This window comes from Rosa chinensis, chromosome 5 (assembly GCF_002994745.2).
Source record: "Rosa chinensis cultivar Old Blush chromosome 5, RchiOBHm-V2, whole genome shotgun sequence".
In the NCBI taxonomy this organism is placed as follows: Eukaryota; Viridiplantae; Streptophyta; class Magnoliopsida; order Rosales; family Rosaceae; genus Rosa; species Rosa chinensis.
Window position 1 is genome coordinate 39,669,397 of NC_037092.1, and position 18,871 is coordinate 39,688,267.

Consider the following 18,871-nt stretch of genomic DNA (forward strand, 5'->3'; position numbering starts at 1 on the left):
ACAAATTCTTAAGATCGATTGTTTCATTTGTTTAGCTGCTGGAAAAAAAAAATAATAATTCTCAAGACCGGCACTGCTTCATTGTTAGGCACAAAGCAAATGAAATTTTCCTAGATCATTTAGCCGCAGAGAAAAAAAATTCCTCAAACCTTTTTTTTCTATTTGTTTAAGAACAAAATAATAATAACAATACTTGGGTGATCTTTGCATAATCACTCCAGATTCACGCTTTTGATGACTCTTCATGATGTTATACTTAAGAAAAACAAAATTGCGAGTGTCACAACGTGAACGTGGGGGTGTCTTGTTGGCTCCAAGTCGGAGTCAAAAATGACGAAAATAACCTTCCTTAAAACAAATGTGGCCGGGTTCGCTGTACCTCAACCCCAGGAGAATTCTGACATCTCAAACAATCAAACAGAAGAAGAAGCATAATAGCACCAGAAGGTGAACTAGATGCCCATCTCAGCAGAACATTCATAAGTATATCCCAGCTTTGTCCAGATTTTTTATGCTTTGGCAATAATAACACGACGCACCTACCTTCTTCAATCAGTCAAAAGTTCAAAACTTTCTTGCTCCCTCCTTCTTTCCTGATACAAGTAAAGTCCTTTGCTTCCCACCACTCTCCATCTGCAAGTCAAAACACAAGAACCCATCTTGGAAATCCCTCAAGCCCCATCAGAGAGACTCCCCACCATGACAGGTGGGTTTCTGTTAATCTTTTCTTTCAAATTTGGAATTGGGTCCATGGATTAGAATTAGATCTGTTTTTTTTTTTTTTTCTTTCTTTCAGGGATGGTATCAAACACAGCTGTGCTGGTGATGGGTTTCTTGGGAATGCTTTACATGGCAACAACTCAGCTTCCACCTCCACAGACCTCTGCTCTGCCTGAAGATCCTCCTCCAACATCTCCAAGAATCAGGCTTGCTGATGGGAGGCATCTGGCTTACAGAGAAACTGGGGTCCCCAAGAACAACTCAAAGTTCAAGATCATCATAGTTCATGGCTTTGGAAGCTCTAAAGAAATGAGTTTCCAGGCACCCCAAGTAATACACATAAATCTCTGATCTTAATCTTTCTCTTGTTTGGGTTCTGATATGTTTGTAGACTTAAGTTGGCTGTATGGGGAATCATTGTTGGGTAAATGAGGGAATTTGAAAGTTGGTGTGATAAAAAATCAAGAATCTGGAGTCAATTTTGAAACTTTGAAATGGACTAGTTGGGGAGTTGATGAAGAATTGTTTAAAGAAATATAATCTGCCCTTAGGCTACTGAATTTAAGCATATGTGAATCGGAAAGAAACTGCAGAGAGATATGCAAAAGCTACTTTGATCATACACTTTTAAACATGTTAAGAAGTATTGCGGGGGTTTGTAAAAATCATCTGTTCTGGTTTGTTTAGAACTATATTAATTTAGAAACCGATATTATAATCTGGTTAAGGAAGCAGTGCTAAAGTTTCAGTTTAAAGCAAAATGTCAAAGTGAGATGAATTTTACGATGCTTCAGTTTCCCAGGAAATGATAGATGAGTTGGGGATATATTTTCTGCTATATGACCGGGCTGGGTATGGAGAGAGTGATCCAAATCCAAAGCGTTCAGTGAAGAGTGAAGCCCTTGATATCGAAGAACTAGCTGATCAGTTACAGCTTGGATCAAAATTTTATGTGATTGGAGTGTCAATGGGATCATACTCCACCTGGAGTTGCATCAAATACATCCCACATAGGTAAAACCCTCACTTGTGGGTTCTAAATTCATTCATGACCTTCTACTTGTTCATGTTGAAAAGTTCTCTTACTATTTACCTGAAATTCATTTGTGCAGGTTAGCTGGTGTGGCTTTTGTAGTCCCAGTTGTGAATTATAGGTGGCCTTCATTTCCAGACAATCTGATAAAGGATGATTACAGAAGAAAACTAGTTCAATCGGCACTCTGGTTTGCAGACTATGCCCCTGGGCTGATGCAATGGTGGGTGACTCAGAAATGGCTCCCTTCAACTTCTGTCATGGAAAGAAACCCGGTATTCTTCAACACCAGAGACATTGATGTCCTAAAAACAACCCCAGGCTTCCCAATGCTCACTAAGGTAACCACATCTTGATCTTCCATATCCAGTTGTTATATACAAACAGAGACACCTAGTTGTATTTTGTGCTCCACAATGTATGATAGGAAGAGGCTTTTGTGTACTAATATTCATCAATTTTCTGAGACTATGTTCTTGTTTTCAAATGCAGGATAAATTGCGGCAAAGAGGGGTTTTCAATACTCTGCATCTTGACTTTAAAGCAGCTTTCAGCCATTGGGATTTTGATCCAATGGATCTAAGTAATCCATTCCCGCCAAATCAGAGCGCTGTCCACATTTGGCAAGGTTATGAAGATAAGGTTGTGCCATTTCAACTGCAAAGATATATTTCATCGAAACTACCCTGGATTCAGTATCATGAAGTTCCTGATGGTGGGCATTTGATTGTGCATTATGCTGGTTTATGTGAAGCCATTCTCAGGGCACTTTTGCTTGGTGAAGAATCACTTCACTACAAACCTACTATTGCCAAAATTGTATCATAAGTGTGTTATATACTCAAACTGTTGATTGTGTAGATGATTGATTCATTCAGAGAAAAAAAGAAAAAAGAAAAAAAGGAATTATAGGTCAGAATATGTATTCTCTAATTTTTTTTTTCTACAATCGATAAAATAATAAAGAGATCTATTACGAAGTGGCCTGTAACAATTCTATGAAGCACCAAAACAATTTGTTTTTGTTTTTATTTTTGTTTTTGTTATTCTTTGACTATTGTACAAAGAAAGTTCAAATACTAAGAGAATATGCAAATGCATGGGGGTTTGAATATTTGTTTTGCCTTCAAGAATTCTTGCCCTTGAAAATTTATTGAAGTAGTTAATAAAATATGAGACAGGTATTAATTAAAACAAAAACCTAAATGTTTTATTCGGATAATTTTGCATAATAGTACCTTGAAAAGTAAGGCATAATATTACTTCATTAATTAATTAATTAATTATTTTTAAATTTTTAAATCTCAATTTATATTCCAATAAAAAAATTTCTCAATTTATATTCATTTTTGTCTGATTACATGAGTAAAATAAGTAATATAACGTGTATAATAATTTTTGCTTCAAAAGTACGTATATTATAGCCGCTCTTTTCAAAAATATAAAATTCAGAACCTTTTTTTTTTTTTTTTGAAAAATACTTTTGTATGTGTTTGGGGTATTATTCGCGAATTTACATTAAGGATCATGCTGTTAAGTAATACTCAAAGAGAGATCACAGGCCACATCGTAAATCATAGTTATAAACCACCAAAGTTTTCAATTCACATAGCTAAGTAAGTAGGTAACCAAATGCACCTCTGGTTAGCAACTTTTGTGAAAGAAAAAGAAAAAAAATTGAGTAAAAAAAAAAACGTAAAATTTGGCATTCTGAGTTAATAATGTTGTTTCATATTATTGTCACCCTGGTGAGTGGTGACAGCCTTGGCGCAAAGGAAATTGCCGGTTGTCATCTCAACCATAGACAAATCTCATCAGCAGAGGAGTTTGGCATGTTCTCAACTATCTTGTGACCCAAGATAATCTCAAGATGAACCTGGTAGCAATTGTCCATGGCATCAGAATGTTGATAATTCTGTAATATAAGAGATAGCTAAATATAAAAGAGTAGCCAGATTACCATCTTTAATACAATACAATGACAAAGCATGGAAGTGATACTTCTGTAGCTTCTTCATGTATGCTATTTCATTGCAATGTTGAATGGTGTTGTCACTGCAGATTATTCTGGTTGCGTACTCTTACATGAAATCAGCGTACTCAAACCTGGTCGCTCCCTGTACATGAAATAATTAAGCAGTGCAACTAAATAATCAAGAGCTAAGCATGGGAAGAAGTATAAATTCTGGTTCTCTACTCTTGGTCAATTTATCTTCTATTCTTCAAAGCTGCAACTAGCTAACCAATGAAATAGTCACATTGGTTCTTACTTCTTAGGGACTGCATTTCTGGTTTTGTAGTGTCTTCTGTGCTAATGGATTTATAACTTACAATAATCATTCATCAGAACTCATGGACAGAGTTATTAGTGTCCATAGACAATAAAACCATTCATATTAATCAATTGGCTTTAATCTTCGTATCTGTCATCATCTATTCTTCGAATAATCTAGCTTCATGTTCTTTGAAAAGTAATGCTTGGCAAACGTGGATGGAACATAATGAGCCAGTACTTAGAAGATGGTAAATCATTATCAAGTTGTTCTTTGTTTTGTAAAGAGTCGAGCCTTATGAAGCATCAATAACGTGACGTTGCAGGGAGATTTTAGTTAGTACTTGGTAGTATATATCAGATGCAAAAGGAAACTAATTGGATTTGTTTTTTGGATACATTATTATTTAATTTATTTCATTAAAGGGAACATTAGAAAACAATATCAACATAAGTAATAAGATAGGAAACATACAGAAGATGCAATGGAGTAATTAAAATAATAAGCTTATGTTAAAGAGACAGGTTCTACATGCCACTCATAAATAAAGTTAACAATATGAAATTGTGGCCTAATTATGAGGCAGGAGAATGATTATATTATGCACTAATTTCATTCTGATTTACACATGTAAAAAGGGAAGCATTGAAATGGAAAACTAAGAAGCTGAGTGCACAGCACTTCAACTAATTAAGATACTTAGTTTCTTGTTTCAGATGCAACAGGAAAACTAATGTAAAAATCTCAAACATTTTACTCGTCTCCATGACGGACCCATGATGGAAAACTTACTCATATATAGTACATGAGAGTCAACAACTCAACATAAATGTATCAATTCCAAGATTTCTACAAAATATATAAATTACTAGTCACAAATCTGATTTGGTTCAGAATGCCAGACCTGAAAAGCTACAAGCTACTGTCCACCCTACTTTTGTACTGAAACCATTTCGGATAGTCATTTGAGCAGAAAATCATTGGATGCCAGAGCCAGTATAAGGTGATTGATGACCTTCAAGCTCCATTGTATTATTTCTTCTTAATTACAATAAAATCTCATCCAAATTAACCATTGCGTGCAGATAGAATGTGCCATTAGCTAAGGGGAAAAAATAAAAACAAACGTACGTAAATAGCTTTAGTCATTTTAAAAATTTGCTCTTAAATTTTCACATCTGCGGGTACATAGACACAAAATTAGTGTTTTCTAGACTCAGAATAATTAACTTTGCCGGTTGGAATAATAAATGTTCAAAAGTGCCAAACATAAATTTGTCATCAGAATGTCATTAGGATTAATAATCATAATGACATTGATTATGTTCTTGATTCATTGGCCAGATTTTTTATTTTTTTTGCCCAGAAACTAGCATCCATGTCCACAACCATGTTCTGCACTTGCTAACAAATCAACTACACATCTACGTTCTCTGTATACATTGGCCAGATATGATAGAAGCATCTCAAGAGAACATAAGTTTTGGCCTATCATAGCCCACATAGCCCATAAGCATCTCAAGAAAATTGAAAATCTCAGGCAAATAGTAGTGTGTTTGCAATACAAGTTAGAACAGGAATTATCTGATTCAGATATTTAGAAAAGTAAAATCTTTCAGTGAAATGGGAATGCATTACCTTTTGGTTCCAATGCGGTCGTCGATTCGCGGCTTCTTTCTTGCTTTTAGTATTTCAGACTAGCGGGGCTTCTCGAATGCCAATTGTGTTCACCTAAAAATAAAAAATAAAGAGGGAGGACAAGTTTGTACAAGTCCGTATCTACTTACAATCTGAGCACAAGTGAGCATGGAATTCACTGAATAAGTGAACATAATTATGGCCTGACATCATTATCATTACACTTGAAAACCTCAACTAGGTTTATATCACATACTTTCTTATACTGTCACCGAAACAATATGTTGTCTCTTTTATTTTCGGACTCTAGAACGAGCCAGCTGATCCTAAGTTCCTAACATCATTTATGAGGAACTGGACGACATCTTAGATAAAGATGTCTTGGATGCGGCAAGAACAACTTTCTCTATTGAAGAACATGGAAGAATTCTCAACGGAGGTCCCGGAGCTCCAACGTGTTTAGGGTAATTTAGTATATGGAACATATAAAAACTAAAATTAGGAAAATACATAATAACAACTACATTACCACGCCTACGTTTAATAACACAAACGTAAAAGTTCTCTAGAATAAGGTTTGAACCCAATCTACCCATTACCAGGGTATACAACGTTAAGTAATAATTTTCTGTGAGAAATGAACTTATGCTACTTTTTTCTGGGTCGACTACAATGGGTGAAGCTTCTGCCTTCCTCGCTTCTGCTCTAAATATAACAGAAATGGAAACTAAGCATGTTTCATTCATTTTAGAAGTTGAACTACAGCATCAAAGCTGAATTCTTCGCCGGGTTCAAAAGAGGCTTCAAGATCTTCAAAGCTTTGCTCCACTCTCAAGTCCTTGCTGACTTTTAAACACTCCTGCAGCAATCAAAAGGTGGGAAAGAACAATACAAACTCAGGACTTATCCAGATTCATTTCATTTGGAAAGAGAATAGTGAGAAATGAACATGAATGCCATTCCAGAAAATAGTCTCATCAGTCTTAAGGGGACAAGAGTCAAGAAATACTTTCAATTTATATAGATTAAAAGGAGAGGCAATCCTGTGTATCTTTTCATATTCCTTTGTGTTCGAGTCATAACTAGCTTCATTCAAATTTCTAAGAGGATGTATGTGGTCTTTCTTTTAATCCTTTATAGGTCCATGATCCAATCATTTCATTAAATGAAACATAAAATTCCATAAAACTCAAATGCAAGTTAAAAGTAGTCCTGCCACCACATTAGATTACAATCACAATTAACGTTTTTCTGTGGGTTTCACCTTTTTGAGTGAACGATATAAAAGTGTCAAAACTATAGCTCTGTTATTTCAAATGAAAACTGATCAGTTTCTTTTTAGGCCAGTAGTAATAGAACTTTGATGCAACGAACAGTCTAGTAAAATTTCAATCACCTAATTTGGAAAAGCAGTTTAATGCATTTGAAACAAGTGTGCTTAGTCACAGTTATACTAAAAAAGCAACATGCAAGCATTTTCCATACGAAGCGTATACAAGGAAAAAGAATATCGATTAGAATACCAACAACTACCTTCTCTACATATTCAGCTACTGTAGAGTTGATCACTTTCTTGATTACTTGCTTATATACTTTCGACGGTCCAAGGACTTCGACCAAAACATCTCTAGGTATCTGCTAGACAAAACAAATGGGAATTAAAAATGCATTTGCATTCTCAATTGGCAGAATATATGACTCCGTATGGGTGCGGTGCGGGTGTCCAACTGTCCATATAAAATGTAGATTTTTATAACTCAGCGGTAGTATCCCAGCACAAGGGGAGAAAACTCTTCTGTTTACAGTTGCAGAGTTCAAATCTTTTAAAACAGAAAAGCATGGCTGAGATGGAGAAGGTCGGACACAATTTACTAATTGGCATTGACAGAATAAAAAAACAACTCTTTGCATGTGTATGCAATAAGCAAGATCAGTGTCATAACTCCACCCAGCAGGCAGGAGTGCTGCTACTAGAACCCTGAAAACATGGATTCAGGACAAGATAAAGAGATTGAAACGAAAATATAATTATATATCCAAAACTCAAGGAAGTGGCTGTGCCCAGCTCTTTTAGCTAAGAGGTGTAAGAATCATGTGTGGCCAGTGAGAGTTGCAACTAACAAATAAATGTCAATGCCAGTATAATGAATCTTTAACAGTTCAAACAATTTCCATTTAGATACTTGGAGCCGATAACTTACATTCGGTGTTTTCCCTGGTAGTCCAGATTTAGGTCATCAGCAACAAATACAGTGGAAGAGATAAAGAAAAAGAGGAAGTTAGAGTTGTCTGAAAAGAGGAAGATGATATACAAGAATATTACACAACCAAAAGAGCTGCAACAGCCCTTCTTCATACAAGTCTCAAAAATTCATTTGATTGTTAAAATTAGCTGTGCTAAAGCATCAAAGAGGAAAAGCCAAGTAGCTTTCCTCCGAAAGAAAAAAATTACAAAGAAGTGGATCAGACCTCAACTCACATACCGATACAAACATCAATGAAAGAAGAAAGAAACACCAAGCACAAGAACCACAGAATTAACAAATTGCTCATTACAATCTAAGTGAATAGAGAAGAAAAAAAAAGAAGAGTGATTTCTAAAGAACAGAGAAATCGAAGCCCATATAGATGCCCATGTGTGGACTCTATCCCACAAGATATCAAACCAACCCCTTCTTTCTCCCCCAAAAGAATCTGTCTCTTTCACACAATAAGTTCACATACTTGGCTGGAATGCCCCAGCTCACAACACATTCCCTAACACCCTTTCAAAACTTGAAACACAAGAAAACATAACGTTCTAGGTGTTCTAAACCAGTTCTTTTTATTAACACACACATATCCACACATACATATCCCAATTTTCATATATAACCTAAATCAATTTCTTACTGGTAAAAGAAGGAATACATGCATAGTGCACAGAAATATAAACTTTTATATTTTGGTAAAAGTTGAGTAAGAAATGAATGGAATGAGTTACATGGTGGAAGAAATTGGAGTCTCTGTATAGATTGATATCCATAAAATATAATTATCGACAAATTTTTTTTCTCATTGATAAGTAGAAGACCAATTACATGACTGCCCAACTGACACAAAACTGAAACAACCAGCATACATTAAGAGAAATAATAATAATCATGGGAAAGCGACACTATGATATGATTACAGAGAGAAAACAGGTCCAATATCCTTATGTCTATTGATATATATTGCAACACAACATGCACTCAAAAGTTTTTAGACTCAAACTTTGAAGTAGGTGTATATTTTTATACAGCTTTTCTTTAATTTATGCAGCAATATTGTCTACATAAGCCAACAAACACATAGATAAGTTTATAATCTGATAAAGGCCAGTTATTGACAATGAAGACTTGTGAAGAATGAAGATGACCATAAGTGGTTATACAATCTGAACACGCAAGGGTTCCAATAACTTAAAAGCCTACCTCCTTTCACTCTTCGAAATCCAGGTATTGGCTGGGCTGCAGCAACCATTTTGTCAAAAACGTCATCGAATATTGCTTGAGTTTTGGCCCCAGATACCTCTACGCTTATCTGATTGTAAATGTGTGAATGTTATGTGATCTAAATCAATAAGCATCTACAGAAGTTATGACCGTCTAGATTAAAAATCTGTTTATCATGTAGCTAAAACAAACAGAGGTGTCATCCTGATCACAGCATGGAACATCACATATTTTGTATAATCGTAGCACTTTTCATTTCCCCAGTGCCACATAGGAATATATATTAGTGACCTCCCACTATACATAGAAGCTTCCACATAGAACTAAAACCTGTCATCATACCTTAAATTCTCCAGCATTGGTACCTGAAGTAGTAGAGGTAATAGACAAGTCTTCAGATTGAGTAGAGGATACTCCAATGTCTTCTGTGCCTAAATTGAAGAAAACCACAGTTGACAAAAGTACTCGCAGATTGCAGTAAGCAGAAATCTAAAACCACAAATTTTGTAAGAAACGAGGCAGAAAATACCAAACCAACTATACCTGACAATACAGCACAGATAGCAGGAAGATACTTGAGACTTCTCCTGTAAAATAAAATCGAAAATTAATGAAAATCAAATATTGCAAGATAAACAATTCTACCTGGTAATCAAAACCAGTAAAGAGACCAAAGTCTCGGAGACGACAATAACATTTACAACAAGTAGTTCACTCTTAAAAATCACAGTTCCCAATGCTTATATCTACTTCATGCACTGTACAGCAGAAAAATAATCTCAACCCAATTTAGTATTACTGTCATAGTGATGCAATCCAACTGTGGACTCAATACACAAAGCAGGAAGCTATGAATTGAACAAGGTAAGAATGAAATGGAGAAAGGTTTACCCAGTAAACAGATGATGGGGTGTGGTAGAGAACCCTAGTCTTGTAGCATTTTGACAAGCAAGGACGTAAGTGCAGTAGCTTCTTACAGAAAACTGCTGCAGGAAATACCAAATAAGTCATCGGAATTACACACCGGAACAATGGAAATGACTAGAGAAAATAAAAGATGCAGGTTTCAGCTGTAATGGGGACTACCTTGGGTAATTGAAGGGAGGGGAACTGTGAAGAAACTGTCGTCGTCAGTGTGGCCATGGTGGCGGTGGTGGTGGCCGCGGCGGCTGTAATTGAAAGGGAAACTGGTATGCAAGGTTCTTCAGAAATAGGAGAATCTTATCCGGCCATATACGGAGCGGTATTGAAATCTTTCCGGCGCCAATTAAAAAATAAATGGTTTTATTTATTTATTTATTTATTAGGCCCCTATTTATTATTATTATTATTATTATTATTAACGGTAAACAATAAGGTTAGGCATGAGTCGGGTCTGTATGTCAATTTGCTAAGTCTGAAATCAATTCCGAACTTTTCGGACTGGACCCAAATCATGTTATTTATAGTTTAAGACCGAATTAAACTCGAAACAAAAATTTTTGAGTTTTCGAGCCCAATAGACCTTTAGGAAAAAAGTCTTTGAATCAAATAAACCTCCTCTGGATCAAACACGCCAATGTCGTATCAACTCGTATGAGCCCTTTCAAATCCCATGTGTTACATCAGAGAAATTTTTAGTAGGGAAAACGTATCAACCACGTGGTAGGCCCCATCAATCATATCTCTCTATTTTTTAATTTTAATATTTCAAAACAACACGTGGTCGCCGGCGTTGCTGCCGCTGCGTTCCGGCGGGGGAGAGGATGGTGATTCGGGCTAGCAGCGTTGTTCTGTGGCAGCGGTTTGGTCCAGGGTTGGAGAATGGTGGCGGGATCTCAGAGCAGACTGATCGATCTCGAGTCCTCTGACCAAGTAGTCTTAGAACCTATGGTTTTATAGACATCACACGAATGTTTTTCTCGTGTGTTCCATATGGGATCCATTGTTCATATTTATGAACTCTTCGAAACCTTTGTTTCGTATATGAATTTTTCATAGAACATACTGTTCTAATAATTATGGATCCTGATATATCTCATCTTTTCTCTTTGTAGAAAGATGACGCATCTAACAAAATTGGACTTTGATTCTCTTAAAATTTCTGGCAAGAATTATTTAACCAATTAGACTACAACAGTTTTATTGATTATTTTGTTCTAATGTTATATTAATGCATGTATCAATTATTGACTCTAAATGAGTAACCCTCTATTTTTGGCATATGGTACTCACATATTGGTATCAACAATGTTAATTATGTTTCCAATTGAATCGAGGTATGCATTTTCATAAGTTCGACGACTTCATTTTGATTTCTTATTATTATATTATTTGATAATTGGACATAAAGTTGTCAATTTCTAATAAGATCGAAACTACATGTTTCTTGATTCAATTATATGAGGACTTAAAATTCCTCCACTAATTGTTATACAATCAAATAGATCGAAACCTCTTATTTCTTGATCTCCAATTATGTCAGGACCTTTGTCCCTTCTCTTTATGAGTACATGTGAACCTCTGTTCACTCCACTTTTAGAACATGCTTCTAATTGTGAAGACTCAAATCAAATGTTTTGAGTATGAGGGCTATGGTCCCTAAATCTATTATTATTGGAGTATATGCTTATACCCATATGGACAACTGTCCCAGACTCAAATTTGAGTATATAATTTTGACATTTGTTTTCAGTGTCAAACAATAATATGAACAACGTGTTCATTAATAAATTCAATTTGTACAGATCATGAATGTTCATGATAAATATAATGACAAACATAGTTGTCTTGCATGCATATAATGCAACTATGGACATGATCCATTGCAATTGTTGATAGTTTTTCACAATTGATGCTTAAAAAAGCTAAGGTAGCAATCATCTCAAGAGCTGCAGATCTTGATTGATGGCCGGCTCCAACTGAGCTCGTATTATATTACCTATGTGGAATATCATTGCATATATTTGGTGATGAAATTTTCACCTAAATTAAGTTGTATTAATCAACTATAAGTATACTACTGTATACTGTATCATGAACTAAAATTTTCATTGAGCCAAATAAATTTATTTTGGCGTGACTAATGTGTCATTACTATGTCATGTAGACTCATTTATATACATACTCTACATTGTTGTATAATACAACAACAGTTGCAAACCATCCTAACACTGAAATTATAATTTATCGCATATTTACCAGTTGTCACTTTAATGGGACAATCCTCCAGCCATTAGGGGGAGCAATATCGTTTATGAAAAACGACATGCATTGGTGTGTAATATCTATCCACTATGTCTCATTTTAATTAGAAAAAATCTCAATTCGTTATCTTTTTGACCTAAAATTTGGTTTGGGCTTGCTATCCCCAGTGGATATCATAAATCCAATTTTTTGCACGAATATTTTGCGAATGGTCAAACTAGATAATCTTCCCGCCATTAGGGGGAGGAAAAGCTATTGTAACGGTGTGAATTTATGTGAAATATAGCCACCAAGTCCAATGTTTCAAGCTCCCTATAAGGGAAGATTATACAAGCCCTATAACACTCTTCATGAGGTTATACAATGATCCACATTCTTGAATTAATTTGTCCTTAAGAGACAACAAATGCTAAAAGAGGCATGGGTACCTAATATGAATAACCTTATTATATATAGCTAATGCATGCATATACTTTGAATGTGTGATAGATCTCTAATTGATGATCATTGATGATATCTCATCTGTTGTAGCTACTAAATATCATCAAGGGTTGCATACCACCACGTTTCATTGTGTCGATAAATTATACTATTGGCCAAATTGGAAATAGGCAATTCCAATGAATTTGAATATTGTAATCGTGATGATATATTTGACTTTATAACCCCTAAAATACAAGAGGGTGTTATTCCAGTGAATTAAAATCACTATGACACAAGTGTCTTCATAGAGACATGGGCTTATCATTCTTCTCCAAGCAACAACTTTTCTATATAGTACAGTGTTATATTGACGAGAGACTTATGGCATGTTGTTTTGGCTAATATGAAGATCTTAAAGGAAAATTGCTAAAAGCGAATCCCCAAATCCTATGTGTCATTATAAGCATATTGCTTAATCAAATCCTTGACCGATTCATATTGCCAAAGGCAAGTCCATGAATGAATGAGCTTAAAGCTCACTCATGGAATCAAAAGTCTAAAGCTCATACATACTCATTCAATTATGGTCAAAGTGACTTATTGCCTCAATGAGTACTATGACAAGACTAAGAAATCAAATTCGAATCATACTCATAATGATGCAACATATTCTAACTTTCGCGAAGTTATGAATTTATCTAGAGCTCATATTGAGCCTATATGAAATTATCAATTACACAAATTGATATTTATAGCTAAGTATGTCATACTTAAATTTCAATGCTCGGATAAAGGTAAATGTGTCAATTGTTGTTCATTTATATTGTTATTCTTTAACTAATATTTTTATCTATAATTTGAGCAAATGAAAATGGTTCTACTCTTATCATGTCAGGTAAGATTCATTAAGAACATCATAGTTTTATTGGTAATGCCCTAACTTTTGCAGGAATTGCAATTCATGATGAGTCCCCTTTATGCAAAGCACACATGGTCTCACCTATGTGATCGACACACCATATCCAATGTACATGGTGCATGTATTTTATTACATACATGATTAAAGCTTGCAACAATCAAGGGGAGATTCTCATCAGGGGGAGCATTCAAAATTATGCTACATAGGACATATGCGCGTTGTACTCTTTTTTCTCCTTCGACCAGGGTTATTTTTGTCCCACTGGGTTTTTGTTACCTGGCAAGGTTTTTGACGAGGCAACATTAAGCGCGTCCAACACCATATCATTTAGTGGTGGACATCCAAAGGGGAGTGTTATAAATATTATATAAATGTGGTTGTCCACTGTAAATATTCATTAGTTATGTCCTTATGATGTAAACATAACTCCTATATAAAGGGGTCTAATGAGAATGAAATACACACTTCTAAAAGCATTTAAAATATAGGAAAATAGAAAAACGTTTAAAAGCATTTACTCATTTCCATTTCTAAATCTTAGTTTTCTACTTTTTTATTATTATTATTATTATTATTATTATTTTCCCTTCAAAGAGAACCGGTTGGTAATGTGATGCAATCAGTCAATCACCAAGAAGCCGGTGACATGATGAATGCAGCACTTCAATTTGACCTTTTTCTACAGAAGAAACTAGCAAGCATGCAAGTGTCACCAGACGTGTCCAGAAACTGAACAACAATATTTTGCGTGGGGGCCATTTTATAAAAGTGCCAATGGCAGTTACAGTCTCTAGTCTCTAAAAACATATAGACTCCTCCCATCAAATCTGTCAAGGAAATGGCCTGTGCTCTCCATTGAAGCATATCACTCTCTAGATCTGCAGGTAATTATATATCTTGCATGCTTCTTTTCTTTTCTTTCTGTTTTCAGTACTGGCTTCTATCTCAGATTTTTGTGTTTTCTTTAGGTAGATAGCTAATATTGTATAGTAGCATTTGATTTTATATACTGTGTGAGAAAGACGGCCATATATGTCGATCTTCTTCTTCGACGAAATTGTAGTTCAGTGTAGAGCCTTGGTTTTTCTGCAATACTGGGGGCTGGTAAGAGCGGTAAGTGACATTTGTGTTGCATGCAGATTCTTGGTTTTGCAGCTCTCAATGCACTTTACTTGAAAATCCAATCCCTTTGCATGCATTGGAATTGGTTTTAGTTGTTTATTTTTTTTCCCCTAAATTTTTCTTCTGGTTTTTCTTTTTGTTAGACGAAGTAAGAAATCAAATCGTGAAAGAAATTTATCAGGGTTATTGCTAGAAAAATGTCATATAATAAGGTTTGAGGGCTGCTCTTATTGAGGTAAATGCGGATAAGGAGTTGGAAAAGTTTGTTATGATTGAAAATTTTACTGCATGCAGAGACTCGTAATTCATTAATCAGGTTGATTATTTCTCTATCTCTTTTTATGTAAATGCAGGGGTATAATTCATCTTTCACTATATGTATACCATGGTTGCTTCCATTTTGTGCTAATCAAAATGGTGATTTCTGATGAATCTGGAGGCCTTGGCTGTGACCAAAATAGTGATGGTAATGATGCTAAACCTCAACCACCACCATCTCAGCATGAAAATGGGGAATCATCAAAACAGAATTCGATATTCTCACTTACTCTTGATGAAATTCAAAGCAAGAGTGGGAAGAGTTTTGGGTCCATGAACATGGATGAGTTCCTTGCCAACATATGGAGTGTTGATGAAAATCAAGTTTGTGAAGAACAACCTAACCAAGGTGATCATGAGGACCCTTCCAATGATGGGAAAGACACAACTTCAAAGACGGGATCTCTTTCTCGTCAGGGATCATTCTCCATTCCTACCCCACTTTGCAAGAAAACTGTGGATGAGGTATGGTCAGAGATCGACAAAACTCAACCACCACCCCCTCCTAACAACATGAATATTAATCCTGGACCTCCCCAGCGCCAACCAACAATCGGAGAAATAACTCTGGAAGATTTCCTGGTAAAAGCTGGAATAGTTCAAGAAAGACCTCAGAACGGAATGGAAAGTACTACAATTCAACCACACGGTGGTAACACTAACAATTGTAACGTGGCAACTAGCAGCAGCACATATGGGGATACAAGTTTTGGAATGGGAAATAATTTGATTGGTTCAGGGTTTTTTAATCCTCAAGGTTTTGTTCCAAATAATTTGTCCGGGAATGGATATGCAACTGCTCCATATCCAATGTTTGGAGAGAGAAAAATGGGGCTGGGAGAAACATCTTGTGGAGGTACTAGTACTGCAATTGAGAAATGTCATAGTTTGCCAGAATCTAGTGGGACAAACAATAAGAAGAGGATAATCGATGGTCCACCAGAGGTACTAGTGGAGCGGAGGCAACGCAGGATGATCAAGAATCGAGAGTCAGCAGCTCGGTCTCGTGCAAGGAAACAGGTATATTATCCAACATTCCATTTTCAATTATAGCATTTAATCTCATGCGATTATATACTTATTTGCAAGGCAATCTCATTCTCAAAACCATTATTTTATATATCATTACTCATTGCATAATGTTTCAATTAATTAACTAACATTCTTTGACAACATCTTAGTTGATTTTATGTCAATATTGTAAAACAAAAGTGCTCTAGAGCTAATCAATTACTTTTCTATAAAACGAAGTACAAAACTATCCCCTCATTTTGGCCACACAATAATTCTGAAGTTCTGAACCATCCTTTTAAAGCCCCTGGCCCCTTTCATAATCTTTCTTGCAAAAAATCAAACAAATATATTCCATTTGTTTGATCACAGTTAAAATCAATCTCAGATTAGCTAGATTTTCTGTTAGGATAGTATTTGAAGGCAGGACGTAGGCAATGAATTGTTTTAGCATTGTGTGCCAGTTCCAAAAGGGTGATACAGTATGAAACTAAGAGCATTCATTTAACTTCCAAACCTTATTGGTCAAACACATAATTGATGCAGTGTTTTATTGAATGGAATTTGACATTGTCTCTCCTTATTCTACAACTCACAGGCATATACTGTGGAGCTAGAAGCTGAGCTGAATCAACTTCAAGATGAGAATATAAAGCTAAAGCAATGCTTGGTACTAAACAAGAAAATCTCTTTCCTTGCTTTGGAAAATACACAATTGGTGATCAAAGTGCACTAATGAAACATTTTTTTACCTTTATTTGGAATAGGCCGAAATCGAACAGAGGCGAAAACAAGAGGTAAGTAACTTCAAATTAAGAAAGATATGCTGTATGTTAATTATTCATAAATGTGTTTTGCCTGTGAGCAGGTCATGAGAAGGAAACGGACGACAAAAGCACAAAAGATGGCAGCAAAGTTGAAGACAATAAGGAGGTCTGTAAGCGCTTGAGATGGCGATGAATGTAATTCATGCAATGTGAGGAAGATACTTGTGTATGTAAATGACATTATAACCTATATGTTTTCAGAAGCATATGTAAATTAATTGTCCAACTTCTGTGTAGCAATAAGTGGATGGATAAATGTTCCATCAGTGAATCATGGGTGTAAAAATAAGTTGGGGTTTTTTTTTCTTTCCTTTTTTCCTAAGCTGAATAAGTGGTGGTGCTGTAGTAGCAGTCAAATAATGAGCTATTGTGCCAAAAAAAAATACTCAAATGAGTTGTATTGTATTACACTGCCATTTTCTTTCTTATGCAACTCTCTTTTTGCCAAGAAGATATCCACAAGCCGCCCAAAAGAAAAGGAATCCTCGATAAAAGCTATCTCCCTTTCTTCTGCTTTTCATTGTGATCGATCTCGTAAACCAATTCATCGATTTACCAATGTTGGTCCAGATCTCGATCTCCAAAACTATATCACTCAGCTCTTTTGGTCGGAATTGGTTTTGGTCCGTGCATGCACCATTGGTGTTAAAGCAATTCCACCCCTAGATCTAGATGAAATGGTGATTGACTATGTTTTCCTAGTCCGACAAGGAAAGTCTATTTTATGTGATTTTTTGTGCTTGTAAAATGAGCCAGAGTAAGGAAATAAATTCAAAAACAGCTAAATCAAGGCAATGGTATAAAATTTACAGGTGAAAATTTTTTAGTGTGCACACCGCAAATACAAAAAGCATCTGGTCTTTTTCTTTTTGGTCTGTAAAAAAACACACCGGGTATAAATGGAAACAAGCCTTGTACGTGTGCGTATGTTCTGTAGAGGACTACAATGTGCAGTTCGGAAAAAACAGAAAAAGAAGAAAGTTTATATACAGCTTCACTTCAACCCTCCCGCTTTTATCATGTACGGCGGGTTTGATCTCATGAGCTTGACTTGCTTGAATCTCAGGTGCTTTCAAATCCATGTGACTTCAGTTGAGTTTCTCCTGATCAATTCATTTAAAAATCCTAGGTTTTTCTCTGCTAAATTTAGTTAGGGCCAGGCCATTTAAGGTTTTTTTTTTTTTCTTTTGATTGGTTTGAAGTCTCAAGTACGTTTTGCTACCGGGACTTGTTGGAGTTAATTGTTAATGGTTATGCTGTTTCCGGCTGTGAGAATTTGAAATTTCTGAGCCAAAAGGGGTTTGAGAGTTTAGGAGGCCAGATTTGGAAGTGTAAGAAATTTAAAATTTGACAGGGTTTATGTCCAAATTTTGCGTTAGAGTTAATTATAGTGATTATAGATAGGTTACGTTATTCAATCTATGATACTTTAGTGTCAAACAAGTAACCATATGCTGCCTTAGGCCATGATATTGGGATTGGTACGTGTGTACTGGACTGCCCTCCTCTAATGAAGAGTCTTCTTGCTGGCGATATTGCTGGAAAATTTTCTTTTTGTAATGTCTTGGCTTATTCTATTTTGGTCCTTTGGCTTGTATGTACCCAAAAAAGCAAAAGAAAAGAAGAGGTAGTAACCAAATGCAATGAGGCAATCTTGTTGCATTCCTGCAACAATTTAAATTGTAAAACAACCCAACTAGGCCAAAGGGTTGTTTGATGCTCCTTGACCCTGATATGGGTAGCTTGTTAATACTAGTTTCCACAAGTATTATGTAATTGTTTTTAGTGGCTATTGTAGTTCACTGTACTATATATAGCTGCTTCACATGGGCAGGTGCTTGATAGGAAACTTACACTGCATGTTGGTGCATTATATAGATTATAGAACAGGTTGAAACAAATTGGAGTCGGTTTTGGACAGGTTC

The 18,871-nt window shown here is 35.6% G+C and overlaps 3 protein-coding genes across 5 annotated transcripts; 2 read left to right on the plus strand and 1 right to left on the minus strand.

The window, feature by feature from the left end:
* Positions 1-412: 412 nt before the first annotated feature.
* Positions 413-2,770, plus strand: LOC112167798. 2 transcript variants are annotated; one of them, XM_024304872.2, is made up of 5 exons: positions 413-706; positions 797-1,050; positions 1,523-1,734; positions 1,833-2,094; positions 2,246-2,767. In XM_024304872.2, exons 1-5 carry the CDS (start codon positions 700-702, stop codon positions 2,579-2,581), a joined length of 1,071 nt encoding a protein of 356 aa, XP_024160640.1. In that variant the 5' UTR covers positions 413-699; the 3' UTR covers positions 2,582-2,767. The 2 variants fall into 2 exon arrangements, with proteins under 2 accessions (XP_024160640.1, XP_024160641.1); XM_024304873.2 differs by lacking the exon at positions 413-706 and having other exon boundaries at positions 912-1,050; positions 1,515-1,734; positions 2,246-2,770.
* A 3,321-nt stretch (positions 2,771-6,091) lies between these two features.
* Positions 6,092-10,419, minus strand: LOC112201973 (trigger factor). Of its 2 annotated transcripts, none has more exons than XM_024342900.2 (8): positions 10,227-10,419; positions 10,032-10,123; positions 9,684-9,727; positions 9,483-9,571; positions 9,120-9,228; positions 7,866-7,879; positions 7,198-7,299; positions 6,092-6,523 (listed from the first exon to the last, which is right to left on the minus strand). In XM_024342900.2, the coding sequence occupies exons 1-8, from the start codon at positions 10,281-10,283 to the stop codon at positions 6,407-6,409; spliced, it is 624 nt and encodes a 207-aa protein (XP_024198668.1). In that variant the 5' UTR covers positions 10,284-10,419; the 3' UTR covers positions 6,092-6,406. The 2 variants fall into 2 exon arrangements, with proteins under 2 accessions (XP_024198668.1, XP_024198666.1); XM_024342898.2 differs by having other exon boundaries at positions 10,032-10,126.
* A 4,081-nt stretch (positions 10,420-14,500) lies between these two features.
* LOC112201335 (ABSCISIC ACID-INSENSITIVE 5-like protein 1) lies at positions 14,501-17,260 on the plus strand. Its single transcript, XM_040519457.1, has 5 exons — positions 14,501-14,552; positions 15,144-16,128; positions 16,718-16,789; positions 16,887-16,916; positions 16,988-17,260. Exons 2-5 carry the CDS (start codon positions 15,205-15,207, stop codon positions 17,066-17,068), a joined length of 1,107 nt encoding a protein of 368 aa, XP_040375391.1. The 5' UTR covers positions 14,501-14,552; positions 15,144-15,204; the 3' UTR covers positions 17,069-17,260.
* The last annotated feature ends 1,611 nt before the right edge of the window (positions 17,261-18,871 follow it).